The 14,563-nt window shown below is 39.3% G+C and overlaps 1 protein-coding gene across 1 annotated transcript in view; it reads right to left on the bottom strand.

The window, feature by feature from the left end:
* ANK3 (ankyrin 3) overlaps positions 1 to 14,563 on the bottom strand; it is a 333,064-nt gene that overhangs the window by 29,134 nt on the left and 289,367 nt on the right. The window contains exons 36-39 of the mRNA XM_046652926.1: positions 6,256 to 14,079; positions 5,556 to 5,630; positions 1,972 to 2,103; positions 919 to 1,062 (exon numbers count right to left, since the gene is read on the bottom strand). Of these exons, the coding sequence (XP_046508882.1) occupies positions 919 to 1,062; positions 1,972 to 2,103; positions 5,556 to 5,630; positions 6,256 to 14,079 (8,175 nt within the window). The remainder of the gene's footprint in view (positions 1 to 918; positions 1,063 to 1,971; positions 2,104 to 5,555; positions 5,631 to 6,255; positions 14,080 to 14,563) is intronic.

Below are 14,563 nucleotides of genomic sequence, written 5' to 3'. Positions count from 1 at the left end.
GCCAGTTTAACGATGGAAAAAATTGCCATATTTTTCAAAACTTGAAATAGTAGAAAAATATCCCTAGCTCCTCTTCCTGCCTCCATACCATCATCGACATTTTTTGCTCAAAATTCATTATAGGAATAAATTTCCATTTGTGAAGGAAGACGAGCATCTTGAAAAACATAGTAAGATATTTGTTATACTTTTCTTAATACTTTGATGAAAAAGCCCCAATTTACATAATGAAGATGACATTATATAAATTAAACTAATGTGAAAGAGGAATTATTATGTTATTAGTGACATCTATGCTCATTGAATTAGATTATGTTGCCTTTTATATACGATAGACAAAGTAGGGTTTTTCTAAACAATAGTAGCATATGAACTTAAAATAATGCTAAATAACTAATACACTTTTTGAGTATACATTAGACTTTTTCAGTACACACTTTAATAGTTGATCCCCAAAGAGTAATTCACCATTTTACTTAACAATTTGTATACTATATGCTTAAACTTGACCTAATACTTGCTTATTGGCAAAAAGAGCTTACACTTTGGTTTTACTCATATATGAATAAAGTTCACTAGTTTTTTAGGTTAATATGAAAATGACAAAAGCAATGCATCTCTAGATATTAAGTTTTCTTCTATTTGGTCATATTAAATATTTGAAATACCAACTCTTTTAGTTAACTCATGCTTTTGTACCTCATTTTTTATAACTATTTTATATAAGTTTGTCTAGAGTTTATCAAGGTTGTTCTATCAGAGTGTTTATTTGCAGACTCTGGCAGAGAAAATGTTGTGAAAATGAGAAATTAAGTCAAGCAAATCACAATTCAGTTGGTTTTAAGTGACTGCTTTGTTCTACTGCACTTTTGAATTTTATCAAATGATTAAATAAATATGAACACTAAATTCAATTACCATCAACAGGGTCATGGAAAACATTGTTCTCATCTGCAAAACTTCTGGTGCCTGAAATATTTCCATAATCAAATATTGGTCCTTCTAGCAGAGTCACTATATCTATTCGATTAATTTTTGTCAAGACCGAAGTTAAGGCATCAGCTGAAAAAGGAGAAAAAAAGGTTGAAACTCCAATTAAATTATTTTCTTCCAGTCATCACAATATCCACACAAAGGCATGGCTTTCTTGCCCCTCTTGTCATTTTCACTCCTCCAAATCTGCAATATCCCTCTCCAGAGGGCTCAGAAAGCTCGCTGCTTCAGGGACGACCGGTTACAGGCTTAAGAATCACTTTGTGAAGCTGTGTGTGATGACAGCAACATTCACTCCACCGTAAAAGGCAGACCAGATGGGCTTCAAAATAGCTAGACTCTTTTTAGTTATAAGAGGATCTAATAAAATTTTAAAATGTTCCTCTCCTTTTAGACTGTCAAACTGGGTCACCCTCATATTTGATGCTTAGCATTTTAATGACTTACTAAGGTCAGGCTGACACAGGCAAACCCACAATAACTTAGTCCACATTGTCATGGGTTGGCACTTGTCACCGTATAGCACCACTCCCCTCCCACCACCCCAAGAAAACTAAACAAAACCCAACAATATTAGGGAATTCTCTGCCACTACAGACCAAGCTGAATAAAACGATTTGATCCCAGAATTTGATTTTGTCCTTCTCTCTCTACCTACCTGCACATCCATCTCAGGCTATAGCAGTAACGTCACAGTCTTTCTGACTATCACCCCCATGATTTAACAGCTAAAACTGTATTTTTATTTTTGATGGTCACAGAGAGAACTACCGATAAAATGAAAAAAATTCTCTACTACTTGCCTTCTAAAAAGCTAGTTCCTAAAGACAGTTTAGGATGTTAGCATAAATTAAACAAGTATAATTTCAAAAGACTTGCTATTACTTTATGATCACTCTGATTTTGTTAACAGTAGGCTTATTTAAAATATTGGATATATGCAGTTTTGAAAGTTAAAGTAATATAATTTCAGCATACTTGTAGCATTTTTTCCGTCTCTGGTAACCCATTTTTTTAATAACATGAAGCTTTGAGAAATTAAAGAATTTGGATTTTCCACACGTATTTGATTGATTTCATCCACTGAAAAATTCAGTTCCCTTGCCAGTTCTGTAGAAAAGAAAAAGAGTTACTAAGATTTCATATTTTACTTTTATCACATATATTTCATAAAAGTAATGCTGAACTGCCACAAAAAATAAAAAGGAAAGGAATTTTATAGTAAAACCCAAGTACAGCCGTGGGCATTAATCTTTATATACTTGATCTCTTGATTTCACAGGAATGTGGTGATCATACACAGGCTGTGATATAATTCTCCTGAGGTTATTACTTAGTTACAATCAGATTCCCTTTAGAGATTATTTCATAAAGATTCTTGATCTGTACAAAGAGGATGTTGCTGGATTCTTTTAATGCAGCCAAATTATTCTCTGCAGTTGAGCAAACTTCATACAAGATAGTAGGGATATACAATTCATAAATATGGCACAAGAGATGCTGGTAGGATTTTCCCTAAGCAATCTTCACGAAGTACATCATTTATGCACATAATATTCTACTCTATATGCCTCCAAGTTTCATGAACTCCACTTAGGAGGTTAAATGATGACTCCAGGCTAGATCATTGTCTCATATGCTGCCACTTGTGTGAAAAATAAAAGGGAGATAGGTTTCTGTCCTGCTAAATGTGTATACCTATACACTCGATCCTGTAAATGCAGAGAGTGTCTTTAGAAAGACACATATAATGTGAGTATTAGTGGCTGCCTGTGGATAGGGAAACTTAGGAGTCGAAGATGAGAAGGAGACTTACTTTTCACTGTATATTTTTTGTACAATTAAAAATATTTATCAGGTGTGTATTACTGTAAATGATTATAAAAAGTAAGAAATAGGAAAAAATTTTCCCATGGAAAAGCAATTGGTCAAGATTCTCTCCAGCTTAAGAAATATTTCCAGCAAGCTCAAAAAAGTCCATATCCTTTGACCAAGTGATTTCACTTGTGGAAATCTATCGTGAGGATACACAGGGTTGTACACAATGATTTACAAACATGAATGTTCACTGTAGGCTTGTACTGCTGAAAAATTGAAAAGACTCCATGTGTTGAACAAAAGGAAAGCAGTTAATTAATGTAATGCACTGGCTTGCAAACTGCTTTGATCAGGCCTACAGTTAGAAATACATCGTAGATCATGGTGTTTATATAAATGAAACCAGATCTTCACGGAGCAAAATTTAGCCTTAATACATGTAATACACAGACATTTTCTTTTCCATTCTATTCCATTTAAAAACAAACACAAAGCATGGATTGGTTTCCTGACTCACTAGTGCGCTGTGACCACAGTCAGAAAATCACCACTGCAGAGGATGTCTATTAGATGTGATTGATCCATTAAAACCAACATCAGAGAATGGTAAATTTTGTATAAACTATGTAATTACAAATAAAAAAGCAGAAAATTACATTGTGTATATAACATTTTAAAAGCTTTATATCAAAAAACCAAAGTACATGAAGATGTTAACAGTGGTTCTGAGGGTCAGATTTAAATTTTGTTCTACATGCTAATTTTCCTAATAATCTTCACTGAGCATTTGTAATACAAATTAGAAAAGTTCAGTTTTTAATTTTTTAGAGTTCTTTATCTCTTTGTGTTTTAAGAGACTACTCCTTACTGCCCAACAAACCGTCATAACCAACCTCTATCCTTTGTCTGGAGACTCAATGGGGAGCAAAGATACACTGTCACTAATAATTTTAGTTTTATGACTTTGTCTTGCTATTCTTTTTTTTCTTTTTAGGAAGATTAGCCCAGAGCTAACATCTACTGCCAGTCCTCCTCTTTTTGCTGAGGAAGACTGGCCCTGAGCTAACATCAGTGCCCGTCTTCCTCCACTTTATATATGGGATGCCCGCCACAGCATGGCCCGATAGGCAGTGCATAAATCTGCACCCAGGATCCGAACCAGCGAACTCTGGGCTGCCAAAGTGGAGCACGCAAACTTAACCGCTGCACCACTGGGCCGGCCCCTGTCTGGCTATTCTTATGTCACATCTTCTTCAAAAATTTACTCTGATAAAGTATGGACTGGATTTGCTTCAGGAAAATAATCTAATACTTATGGGCATGTAATACCACAAAATCAATATTTGCTCCAGTATATTTTCAGATTACCAGGTCCAATGTTAAAATATTACTATTAATTTTATGTTAGCAAATATTTATACATAAGGAATTGCTATTAACTCTCAACAACCTGCAAAGGATTACTCAGACCACCTGTCTTTTCAGAGCTCCACTAGGCTTCTGGTCATCAGCAGTATGCCTGAGAGCAGGTACTGGGTGGAAGGAGAGAGAGGGTTGAACATGTGGGGGAGACTTAGGGCATTCAGAGGAAGAAAATGCAGATGACCTGTTGGCCATTATCTAGTTTCATATTCTCCCTTTTAATAGCATAGATCATTGTTTCTCTGAGTACAGAAGGTATGTCACTGATGGTATGCAAGATGACTTTCAATGTGACAATAATTAACATTTATTTTTTTTAACTGTTATGTTTTTTGGCTGTGCATTAGATAAAATACATTCAACCTATAAAAGAAAATTTCTCTGATTCATGGAAGGTAGGATTTCAGGGGCCAAGTTAACATCAAAACCACAAAGCAGAATTGTCCAATTGACACAGAACCTTATCTTCATCTTTAATGAAGCTAAATCAAGCCAAATATTCCTTTTCTACACACTGATCATAAAGTTTGATTCATTTCACAGAACTCAACTACTTTCGTAAATTGAATAGATTTATTTATGTGTATCCTATTTTTAAAAATTTTAATTCAAAATTTAAACTTACTGTCACCCTTTGTTTTCCTGTTACATAGTGAAAATGATGTTGTTATGATATATCTTGTTATATAGTTAGTGAAATGATCTATCTTGTTAGATAGATAGTGAAAATGATCCTTGTTTTCTATTATCAAAGTGATAAAGATTTCCTTTTAAATAAATCTTTAAGCATAAAAGTGACTTCACTTAAAGAAAAGTATCAGGTAAATAAATATACAGATAATATGTGTATATCAAAAATTGTGACAATGACTCATGAATGATCAAAATGTGTGAAACTTAGGCATGGATTAATTGAACTGTTGCCTAAGAGAGGTGTTCTAAGGGCATAAACCATATTTAAAATAGTGGATTATTTAAAAATCATAGGCCTTAGCCATGTTTTCCTTTATGCCACAAAACAAATTTGCTATTAGGTAAAAATCCTATGTTATTAGAAATGGCATTGTGAAGAAAATGTTTCAATTTAAGGTGAAATTAAGATTTAAATTCCTATTCTTTAGTGTATATGCATCGAAAAAGCTTTGAAAAACACAGTATCCAAGGTTTTATCAGTAATTATCTCTAGGTAGATAGAATTATGGGTAATAGAAACAAATAATGAGTAAAAAAACATTTCTGTTTCTCTGGTGATGAACCGCTTGGGAGTAAGACAGAGAAATTAAGAAAGTGTATTTGTTTCACTCAGGAGTGTACACACTTACCTGTCCAACTAAGTCCCAGGTGATCGGCTACTATTGCCATCCTGATATCTGTCCGTTCACATGGACTCTGTGGACCTACGATTTACAATTTCTTAATTAAAATAATCATCAAGAAAGAGACGATACTGGAAAATTGCTTTTAGCAGTACTCAGATTTTACAGAGAGACTAATGCTAACACTGTACACTTAAATGTGTCCTAATCACCTACATGAACACTGCTCTTTTCACACGGCTCACTTGATTTCACCTGCATCAGGCCAGATGTCAGACTACACGGATGCTCAATGTAATGGAACTGAACATGCTGACGAGCTCGCTACTTTACAACAGTTACAGGGTTGTTGTGTTGGTCAAACACCATGATGGGATTTCAACATCTGTGCTTTTACTTTGACAGAATCATATCCATTAGCACATTCAAAGAAAGAAAAGTTGCTCATCTTGAATGACACCAATATCTTCAGCATGCTTCCTTAGCTATCTACAGTGTAGTTTGGTTAAAAGGAAGAAAGAAGAGTATATAGACAGCACATACAGATGACAATGACAGAATGAGAAACTACGGTTAAGTCACTCCACAGGCAATCACAACGGTTCATGCACTAGGGTCTACGAGTTGGAAAGTGTTTACAAACTATGCTCGTTCTCCAAGATGTGAGCAAAGAGTGCTCGAGAAACCTGACTGCCTTCATTCTCACCAGTCCTCCTACTGCTCCTTTTCTCACTGCCGGCCTTTTCACTCTTTGATTTTAAAGGTGCTGCCTCTGTTTTCTTATCTCTAGCAGACTTCGTTGTAATTGAAGGCTGGCCACCCCGGGAAGTCTCGGACAACGACGTGTTTCTTGAGGTACTGTCTTCCTCATCGGACACCTCGGACTGCATCTTTCTGTCTTCTTCAGAGAGGCGGTCCACAAGCTTTAAGGTCTCACCACTAATTCCCTTAAAATATTCAATGGAATGTTTACATACTTCCTTAAGCTGACTTTTCCTAACTTTAACTGTGGTGGTGGTGGTGGTGGTGGTAGTGGTGGTGGTGGTGGTGGTGGTAGTGGTGGTAGTGGTGGTGGTAACACAGGTGGATCTTACCTTTACTGGCAACTTGGATGGAAGTTGTTTGGCCTTGCCTTTCTCTGGCTGCCCTTGCTTTTGTGTGGCACATGCTTTTCTAACTGAAGCTATGTTATCCCTGTGTGTGTTTTTTACTGGAATTCTGGACTTTATATCTACACATGAAGAAGCAGCCAGCGTTTTGGTTTTCTCAGATTGACTAACCTGCTTCATTTTACTCACTTTAATGTTTGGCATGTGATTTGGTGGGAAGATATCTTTGGGTGAAGTGGCCTTTATGGGGAGTTTGGATTTTCGCCTAGTCCCTATTGATTCCTTTGTCTTTTGCTGCTCTCCAAGAACTTTCTGCTTATCTCTTACACAGTGTCCTTGCAGTACCCCTGCCTTTTTTCCTGATGAGCTTTTCACTGGATTAGCTTTCTCTGTGGTACAAGTGGGTGCAGAATGTTCTGTCAGAACTACATTATTTGTAATGTTATCTGTCTGTATAGTGGAAGAATCCAAATTGTTGTTGTTATTAAAGTTATCTTTTTGAAAATCATGTTTTTCTTGGGGCCTAATGCCCATGTGACTATTGGCTGTATTTGAAATCATTGTTATAGTTTCATTCTCTAATCCCTGACAATTGGTCATCACAGCTTCTATCTTATCTGTTACTTCTCCAGGGCCTTCTTTCTTCATGGTCATGGTAGATGCAGAGATTCCCATTTTTATAGGCGTACGCAACTTGGGGTCAACTTTAGAGGTGTTAGTGGCTGCTGCTGCTTTCTCCAGGGAGCCACTACTGGATGTGCCTTCCTGACACTCTCCGCTGGTCGGGATGCTGGGGTTAGGTTCGACTGTAGGTGCCTCTACATTTCTCTCTAGATTGGTTTCTACAGTGGTGTCCCCTGACTGTGGCTGTGGTGTGGCAGTGACCATACTTTTATCCCCTTCCCCCTGGTCCCCTGACTTCCCTTCAGAAGTATGCTCACCAATCTGGAAAAATTGGAGCCTCTCTTCAACAAAATCCCTCTTGCTCATGTCAATTGCACCACTGCGAGTCATCTCAAACATTTTTCCTTCATGAAATGGGAAGGGGTTAGGCTCACTAGTTGGGGTACTTTCATCAGTTGGCGTTCTGGCTGGCGTTGTATCAGGGGTTGTTGCTGGAGAGCGGTCTTCCACAGCCAGACCAAATGGCTTAGTTTCATCTTCCCGTGATTTACTGTCAAAAACTTCATCATCCCCTCGGTTATTAGACCAAGGGTCAAAATCTAGACCTTTGGTAGCTACTGTTTTAAAAGGAGTGGCAAATTCTTCATCTACTTTGTAACTGAAATAAGTATCAGGAAACACTGATCTGTCAGGATGTCTGCCTTCTAGTGTGAAAAACTGAGCCCCTGACTTCTGATCAGTCTTATCAGGAGTCTTTTCAGATGAAGAACTTTTAGAAGGTGGCTTATCTTCATCTGGTCCCACCCTTCCCTCCTCCTCGATAACTTCAAGTTTACTTTGGCTAAAGGAGCGATCAGCTGGCTTCAGAATGCCCTCCGTGTTCCAGATATCTTTCTTAATTTCCATGGTTTGACTTGGGAATTTGGAATCACTCTCTGTCAAGCCGTCATCTTCATCCTGCAGGTCGTAGCCATCCAGGGAGTCAATCTCTGTGGCATCTGTATCATGAGAAAACTCTGCCGTGGTGGCAATGGAACACTCTGTGATGGACTGGTCATTGTTCCCATTCTGGACCGTTTCATTCTGAGGCGAATCAAGGACAAGGCCAAATTCATTATCTTTTCCAGATCCATTAGTTTCCAGTTCTTTCTGGTTGGAAGGCTTTTCAGCAGAAGCTTTGGATTTTGTCATTCCTTTCTGTTCATCATCCACTTCCTTTAACTTGAAGGTATATTTTTTAACTGGGACAGGTTGATAAATAGATTCGTCATCGCTCGAATCACTGATGTCTGCCCCAGGAGGGACTGGCGAAGGTGGCTGCACTCTGATGACCGGTTCAGCCAGCTGGTACTTGTCATGTTCGTCTTGCAGATTGACTTCAATCATGTCCACCTCTCTTTCAGGGAGATAATGATGTTTCTTATCTGACTCCATCTGGTCTGCATCCAGCGGTGGAGGAGGGGGAAATTCAATATAGGCAACTCTGTTACTTTTAGGTCTTTGGGTAGAGTCTTTGCTCATGTTGTTAGGCATTTCCCGATCGACTGTCGTTTCCTCCACTGTAGTCTGCTTTAAGGAGGCTGACTTGGCTGGCTCCTCCTCCTCAGATTCCTCAGAAACCTCCGGAATTGGGCTGGGTTTGCCTGGTATATAAGCTATGAGCGAGTCTGGTGTCTTAGACGTAAATTCATAACTCACTTCCTCTGAACTGGGTGTTTCAGGGGTTAAAGGGCTTTTCCCAGAGCTGTCTAGAAAGGATACTTGCTCTAGAGTATCATCTTCTGGACTACCCTGGGGAGAAGGAGGCTGCTTTTGCTGTCTAGTTGTATAAAAGGTCCCCCTGGTCTCTTGTACTGTCTTACATTCCTGACTTATGATTTTTTTTACACTTCCTTGTTGTATCTCCTTTTCATATTGCTTCCCAACCTGTACAAAACTGACATAAACAGGTAAAGTTTTTATCTCTTTCCCTCCCTCTGTCTGGGCTAGTGGTGCAACTTTTTCCAATCCATCAATGGGACTGTGGTCGAATACATCACTAGAGGGAGATTCCTTTCCTGGGCTAAAGTCTAAAGAATCAGGAGATTTGGTGGGAGAGGTTTCGGTTTCATCGAGAGGCGGGCATAAGCCTATATAACTCTGATGTTTGGAAACTTTGCTGATTTCTGAATAGGTAACTTTTTCATCTTCTATAGAGTTAAAGTGCTGTGTCTCAACTGTCTCTTTACTCATCCTTGACTGGGGTAACTTTTGTGATAGTTCATGTTTTGGGAATGTCGACTGCTCACAAAAACCATCGGGAATATCAGAAGACAGCATTCTTCTTTCCTCCGCAACTCTGACTGGGATGTGCGACACCGCTGCGCTCTCGCTTCTCCTGGAAGGTTGATCGACAGATCCACCTGGATGTTCCCCTTCTTTAACAACATATTCCCTATATAAGACTTTTTTGGAGGGAGATTTTACAGTCATTTCCTTAATTTCTGAGAGAGAGCCATTTGTTAACAATTTGTGTTCTCTCTCAGTCACAGACATAAATTCATTCCTTTCATCAACAATTTTACTTTCAGAGTGACCAATGTGATTCTCTCTTACATCATGAACAAGTACATGCGAAAGTTTTTCTTTCTGAGACTTATTGTTAGTGGCTCCAGAACTTTCCCATGTTCTAAAGACCTTTTTGTCCCATGGTCCCTTAGTTGCTAAATCTGTTACGTGACATGTCAAGTCTTTAGCCTGTTGCTCAGAAAAATAGTCAGGCATTGCTCTACTACTTGACCTTTCAGTTCTCTCTTTACTCCCATCATCAGAACCAGAATCATTTACAACAATTTCGTTGCTTTGGGCATGCTCATCTTTAGCTCTTAATACCATAAAATCTTTTTGCACAGAGACACCTTCATCTGAGAGGTCTATGGCCTTCTGCTGTTTTTCTCTAGCGAAAACTTGGTAGACAGGAAGCTTGCTCTCCTGGATTTTTTTAACTGGGATTCTGGATTGGCCGTCTGGCTTTTTGTCTTCTTGAGACATGTCCTTACTTTTTGCCTGTGTGCCTTGTTCAAATTTTAATCTAATGGAACTGAGTTTGGATTGTTTGAGCTGAAACCCAGACTGGGGCCCGTCTGGTGCTTTGCTCTGTGAAATACTTCCTTTGTCTTCCTCTGTGGACTTGCTCTCCTCAGTCTGTTGGGAAAGAACCCTCTTCTCCGGGCTGCTGGGCACACTGGATACTTTCCTCTCTTCGGCTTGGGGGAAGCCTTGTCCGTCACGGCCAGGCTGCCTTGCCTTAACCCACTCATCATTGGATGCCAACAGTTCTGTTAGCAGTACTTTCTCAGGGCTGCTACTGGTAGAGCTTTGAGAAGAATATTCTTTGCCATTTCTAGGGCGAGGCTTTTTCTCTGGGGACTGCAGTTCATCATTTAGCTTTTCAGTTTTGTCACGAAAAAACTGTGACACTTCAGTCAGTTTTTCTTCAGCTTCCTTCACAGTCCTGTCCACCCTATCTTCATATATCAACTTCTCTCTACCTCTGTCTAATCTGTCCTCAGTAAAGCGCATCCACATGGCATGTTTTGGACTACTAACATCGCCAGAATAGTGCAACACTGTCACTTTATCAAAATGCTCATCTTTAGACACTTTACCTACACCATTTTCAGACACATCTTTATAGATTTTGGAGAGAATTTCTTTTTTGGGGGCAGTGACTACTTTTTCTCTGGACCGCTTATCAGACCCCTGTAACTCTGAGCTAGGGGGTCCTGTATGGTCTGTAACCGATTCCTCGGTATCAGAATGAGACACATCTAGCTTTTCTGACAGAAGCATTTTCTCAGCAAACCTGTAAGACTCCCCTCTTAGTTCTGACAACTCATCGTCATGGTATTCTATGGAGTGTTGACTCAAAAGCTTCAATGTTTTATAAGAGTCATCAGATATGAGTTGAGCAGAACTAGGGCGACTATCTTCTTCTTGGGACACAGGAGTGTTTACTCTGGAAGACTCCAGATAAGAAGGCAGTGACTCTTCAGCAGTAAGTTCTTCTTCTTCTTGCTGACCCTGTTCCTCTGAACAAGGAAAAGCATCGTGTTTTTCTGGCAGAAACTCTTTTAGGTTAATATCTCCCCGGGATAAGTCTTTCTGATATACATACATTTCCTTTTCTGGATGCTTTTTGGTTTCTCTAATAATGACTTCAGTGGGTTCAGCTTGGTTACCTTTTTCGATGTGGACTTCTATTATACGCTCCAGTTTGGGTTTCATTTGGTTGTCCTTCTCTGCATGCTGGGCTGAGGTTTCAGCAGCAGACTTGAGAACCTCTGGAGACACTGCCGACTTATGTTCAAACAGACCTGCCAGTTCTTTGGAAGGGTCCCGCCCGGACTGAAAGGCCTTCATGATGTCATGGACTGACATGGTTTCTTCAATCCTTTCAGACGCACCTTCACCGCCTGGTGGAGAATGATAAACCATTCTGGTGGTCGTGGTTATGTGAGTCTCTTCTTTAACACGCATGCCTTTGCTCAAAACTCGATTGTGGTCATCTTCTTCACTACTGGCTTTCATTTGAAATGCTTTAACTTTTTCTTTAATACTAGAAGTGGTGGGCTTTGGTTCCAATTCCATAAATGTAGGGGAAGGTTTGGGTGACACAGGCTCCTCTGGTTGGGATTGGGGAGCATCTCCAGCCGAAGGCTCATAGCTCCTGATAACATGAACCACTTCAGTTCTTGTTTCTGTAATGACAGGAGGGATGGGGACTTCATGAAAAAGTGGTTTAGGACCAGTGCTTTCAGCACTTTGTGGGGCCGAAGGTGTTTTTTCACTTCTTGTTTCAAAGCCACTGTCAGACAAGGGACTTTTATCTTGGTCATGTTGAGAAAAGTCATCTGGAGACTCTAAAATGGTATCTGTTCCAAAAAAGGAATCGGCCATTTTACATAACTCCTTCTCAGAGGTGGAAGGCCTCATGGAGGCTGGCGGCATTTTGAGTTTGTGTTCCTGCAAAGCAATTGCTGGTTTTAAAATTCTTTTCTGTTTCTCTTCACCATCCTTCTTTGCATCCTCAAACTTGTACTTTAAGTTTGTCAATGAACTACTCCCAATATCATTTGTTAGGTAATCAATAACTTTGGTCAAATTATAATCCTTTTCAGAGGCGGCTTTTGCTTTTACTTGCACTCTCTCTGGCAGAGACGGAGAAAGGCTCGCAGCAGCATATTGTCTTGCTTCTCTTATTTCTTCTGAACTAAATTCTATCCAGTCGTCTTCAGGAGAGTGTCCATTGTCACTCTTTGGTGATTTGGGTGGTCCTTTATTATCTACACACACGTCTTTTTTAAGAATTTCACTAACTTTCACTAAGTCTTCCTTTACTTTCTCAACAATTTTGAAAGGTTCTTCATCGTCAATTCTCCCTTCTTTTGGGAGCTCAGGTTGGAATGGTTTCTCCTCAGGCACATCTGTTTGTAGTATTGCAGTCATCCGCATTAGGTCCTCTTTCATTTCAGCCACGTCTTTTAATATCTCCTGACTGGAAGATAAAGAAGATGGTGTAGACAGCTTAAGGGCAGAAGGTGCAAGGAACAAAGATGACTTAACTGGAGATGAAGTTCGATTGAAATGGGGCTGAGGACGTGTCTCCGTAGTCAGTGTTTTTATGGGTGACAGCAAGGCTGCTGCTGATTTTGTAAGTGAATTAGAGTCTGGAAGTTTCTTTAATGCTGGTTCTGGCAAAACATTGACCACAGAGTATACTGGCACTGTTATTATTGATGAAGTTACAGATGAGGTAGTTGCAGATATTGATGACCCAAGGGATGTATAGAGTGCACTTGCGGAAGGAGTTCTTAGAGACTGAAAAGCCGACGGTGCTGAAGAAACATATGACCTGAGTGGGGAAAATGGCATTGCTGTCGTGGTAGAAAACACTTTTTCAACTGTGTCAGTGGCTGCATTAACCACAGAGCTCACAGAGTTTGTAGCTGTAGAAATTTTTTCCTGTAATGTGGCAGTGGCTTTGCATCCATTAATTAAAGTTGAAGATGATGGATATTTCAGAGGGGAAATAGAGCCGTTGACTAATGCTACCTCTGCATGTCCAGGCATCTGTTTCACAGGTGATGAGAGAGAAGAGGCCATCGTAACTTTAGCCGATGAAATGACATCAACTGCTGATTTAGCTGGAGACACTACTGACTTTAAAGGCGAAGATATTAGCGGTGCTGCTGATGTAATAATTGACTTAAATGGCAAACTTGAGGAATACATATTAATGTTTGATTTGGGGGAGGCAGGGGGTGTCATGGTAATCGATGACCTCTCCAAAAGAGACCCTGCTGTAGTCACTGGAGAGGTTCGAGAGGAAAACGTGGAGTTGGATGCCAGCCCTTTTAAAGGCGAGGCCTCTGTGACTGTGGGAGCTCTAACCAGGGTACCAGAGGAAACTTGGACATTGTATGGAGATTGTGACACCACTGTTTTTATTGGCGAAGAAATTGTCCGAAAGGATCTAATTGGAGATGCCACGTCACTAATGGATTTAACTGAAGATGTAGTTGATGCGCCTAATGTGGATTTGATTGGAGAAGGAGTCGAAACAGACCATATTGATTTTAACGGAGAAGCTGATGGCGTATTAGAGGAAGAACTTGATAAGGAAGTGAAGCCTGACTTGGCTGGCCCGGGCACCGTAATCGGAGCTGTTGTCCAGGACTGGTATGGTCTTGCAGAAAAGAATGGCTTGTATGAGTAAGTGGTAGGGAGGGATCTTGTTGCTCCTGCACTCCGTTCAACTGTTTCTTAAATTTTAAAATGAAATCAAACACAAAAATCAACAAAAATGGTTGAGAAACAGAGAGACCAGAGAAAAAAATTGGTCAGTAAACTTTGAAATATTACAAAAGCAAGTACAATTGTTTGCATGATTTAGAATGGAAGAGGCAAAAGGAACAATTAAGTAAAAGAGGAAAAAAAAAGTTCTAAGTAAGACATAGACATAACTAATCCAAAGTTAAAAAAAAAACTAAATAAATAAAAAACAGAGCAATGTGAAATGAAAGACAGAAAAAGCACGTCGCAACCAAATAAGCCAACAATGAAAAATAGAAAACATGAGGAAAGAATTAATGATGAGAAAAATAACCACAATGGAAAACTGTTCCCTTACTTCCTATTGACTTTCTTATGTGCTGGTTTTGAAATATCAGTAGCCATTCTGTTTTGCCTGTATAGGTACATGTTTATTTTGTGCAACCATATAACTCTCATTTTAGTAAT

Source organism: Equus quagga, chromosome 2, assembly GCF_021613505.1.
Source record: "Equus quagga isolate Etosha38 chromosome 2, UCLA_HA_Equagga_1.0, whole genome shotgun sequence".
NCBI lineage: Eukaryota > Metazoa > Chordata > Mammalia > Perissodactyla > Equidae > Equus > Equus quagga.
The sequence above is the reverse complement of the archived record's forward strand: the minus strand, read 5'-3'. Positions and strand labels throughout refer to the sequence as shown.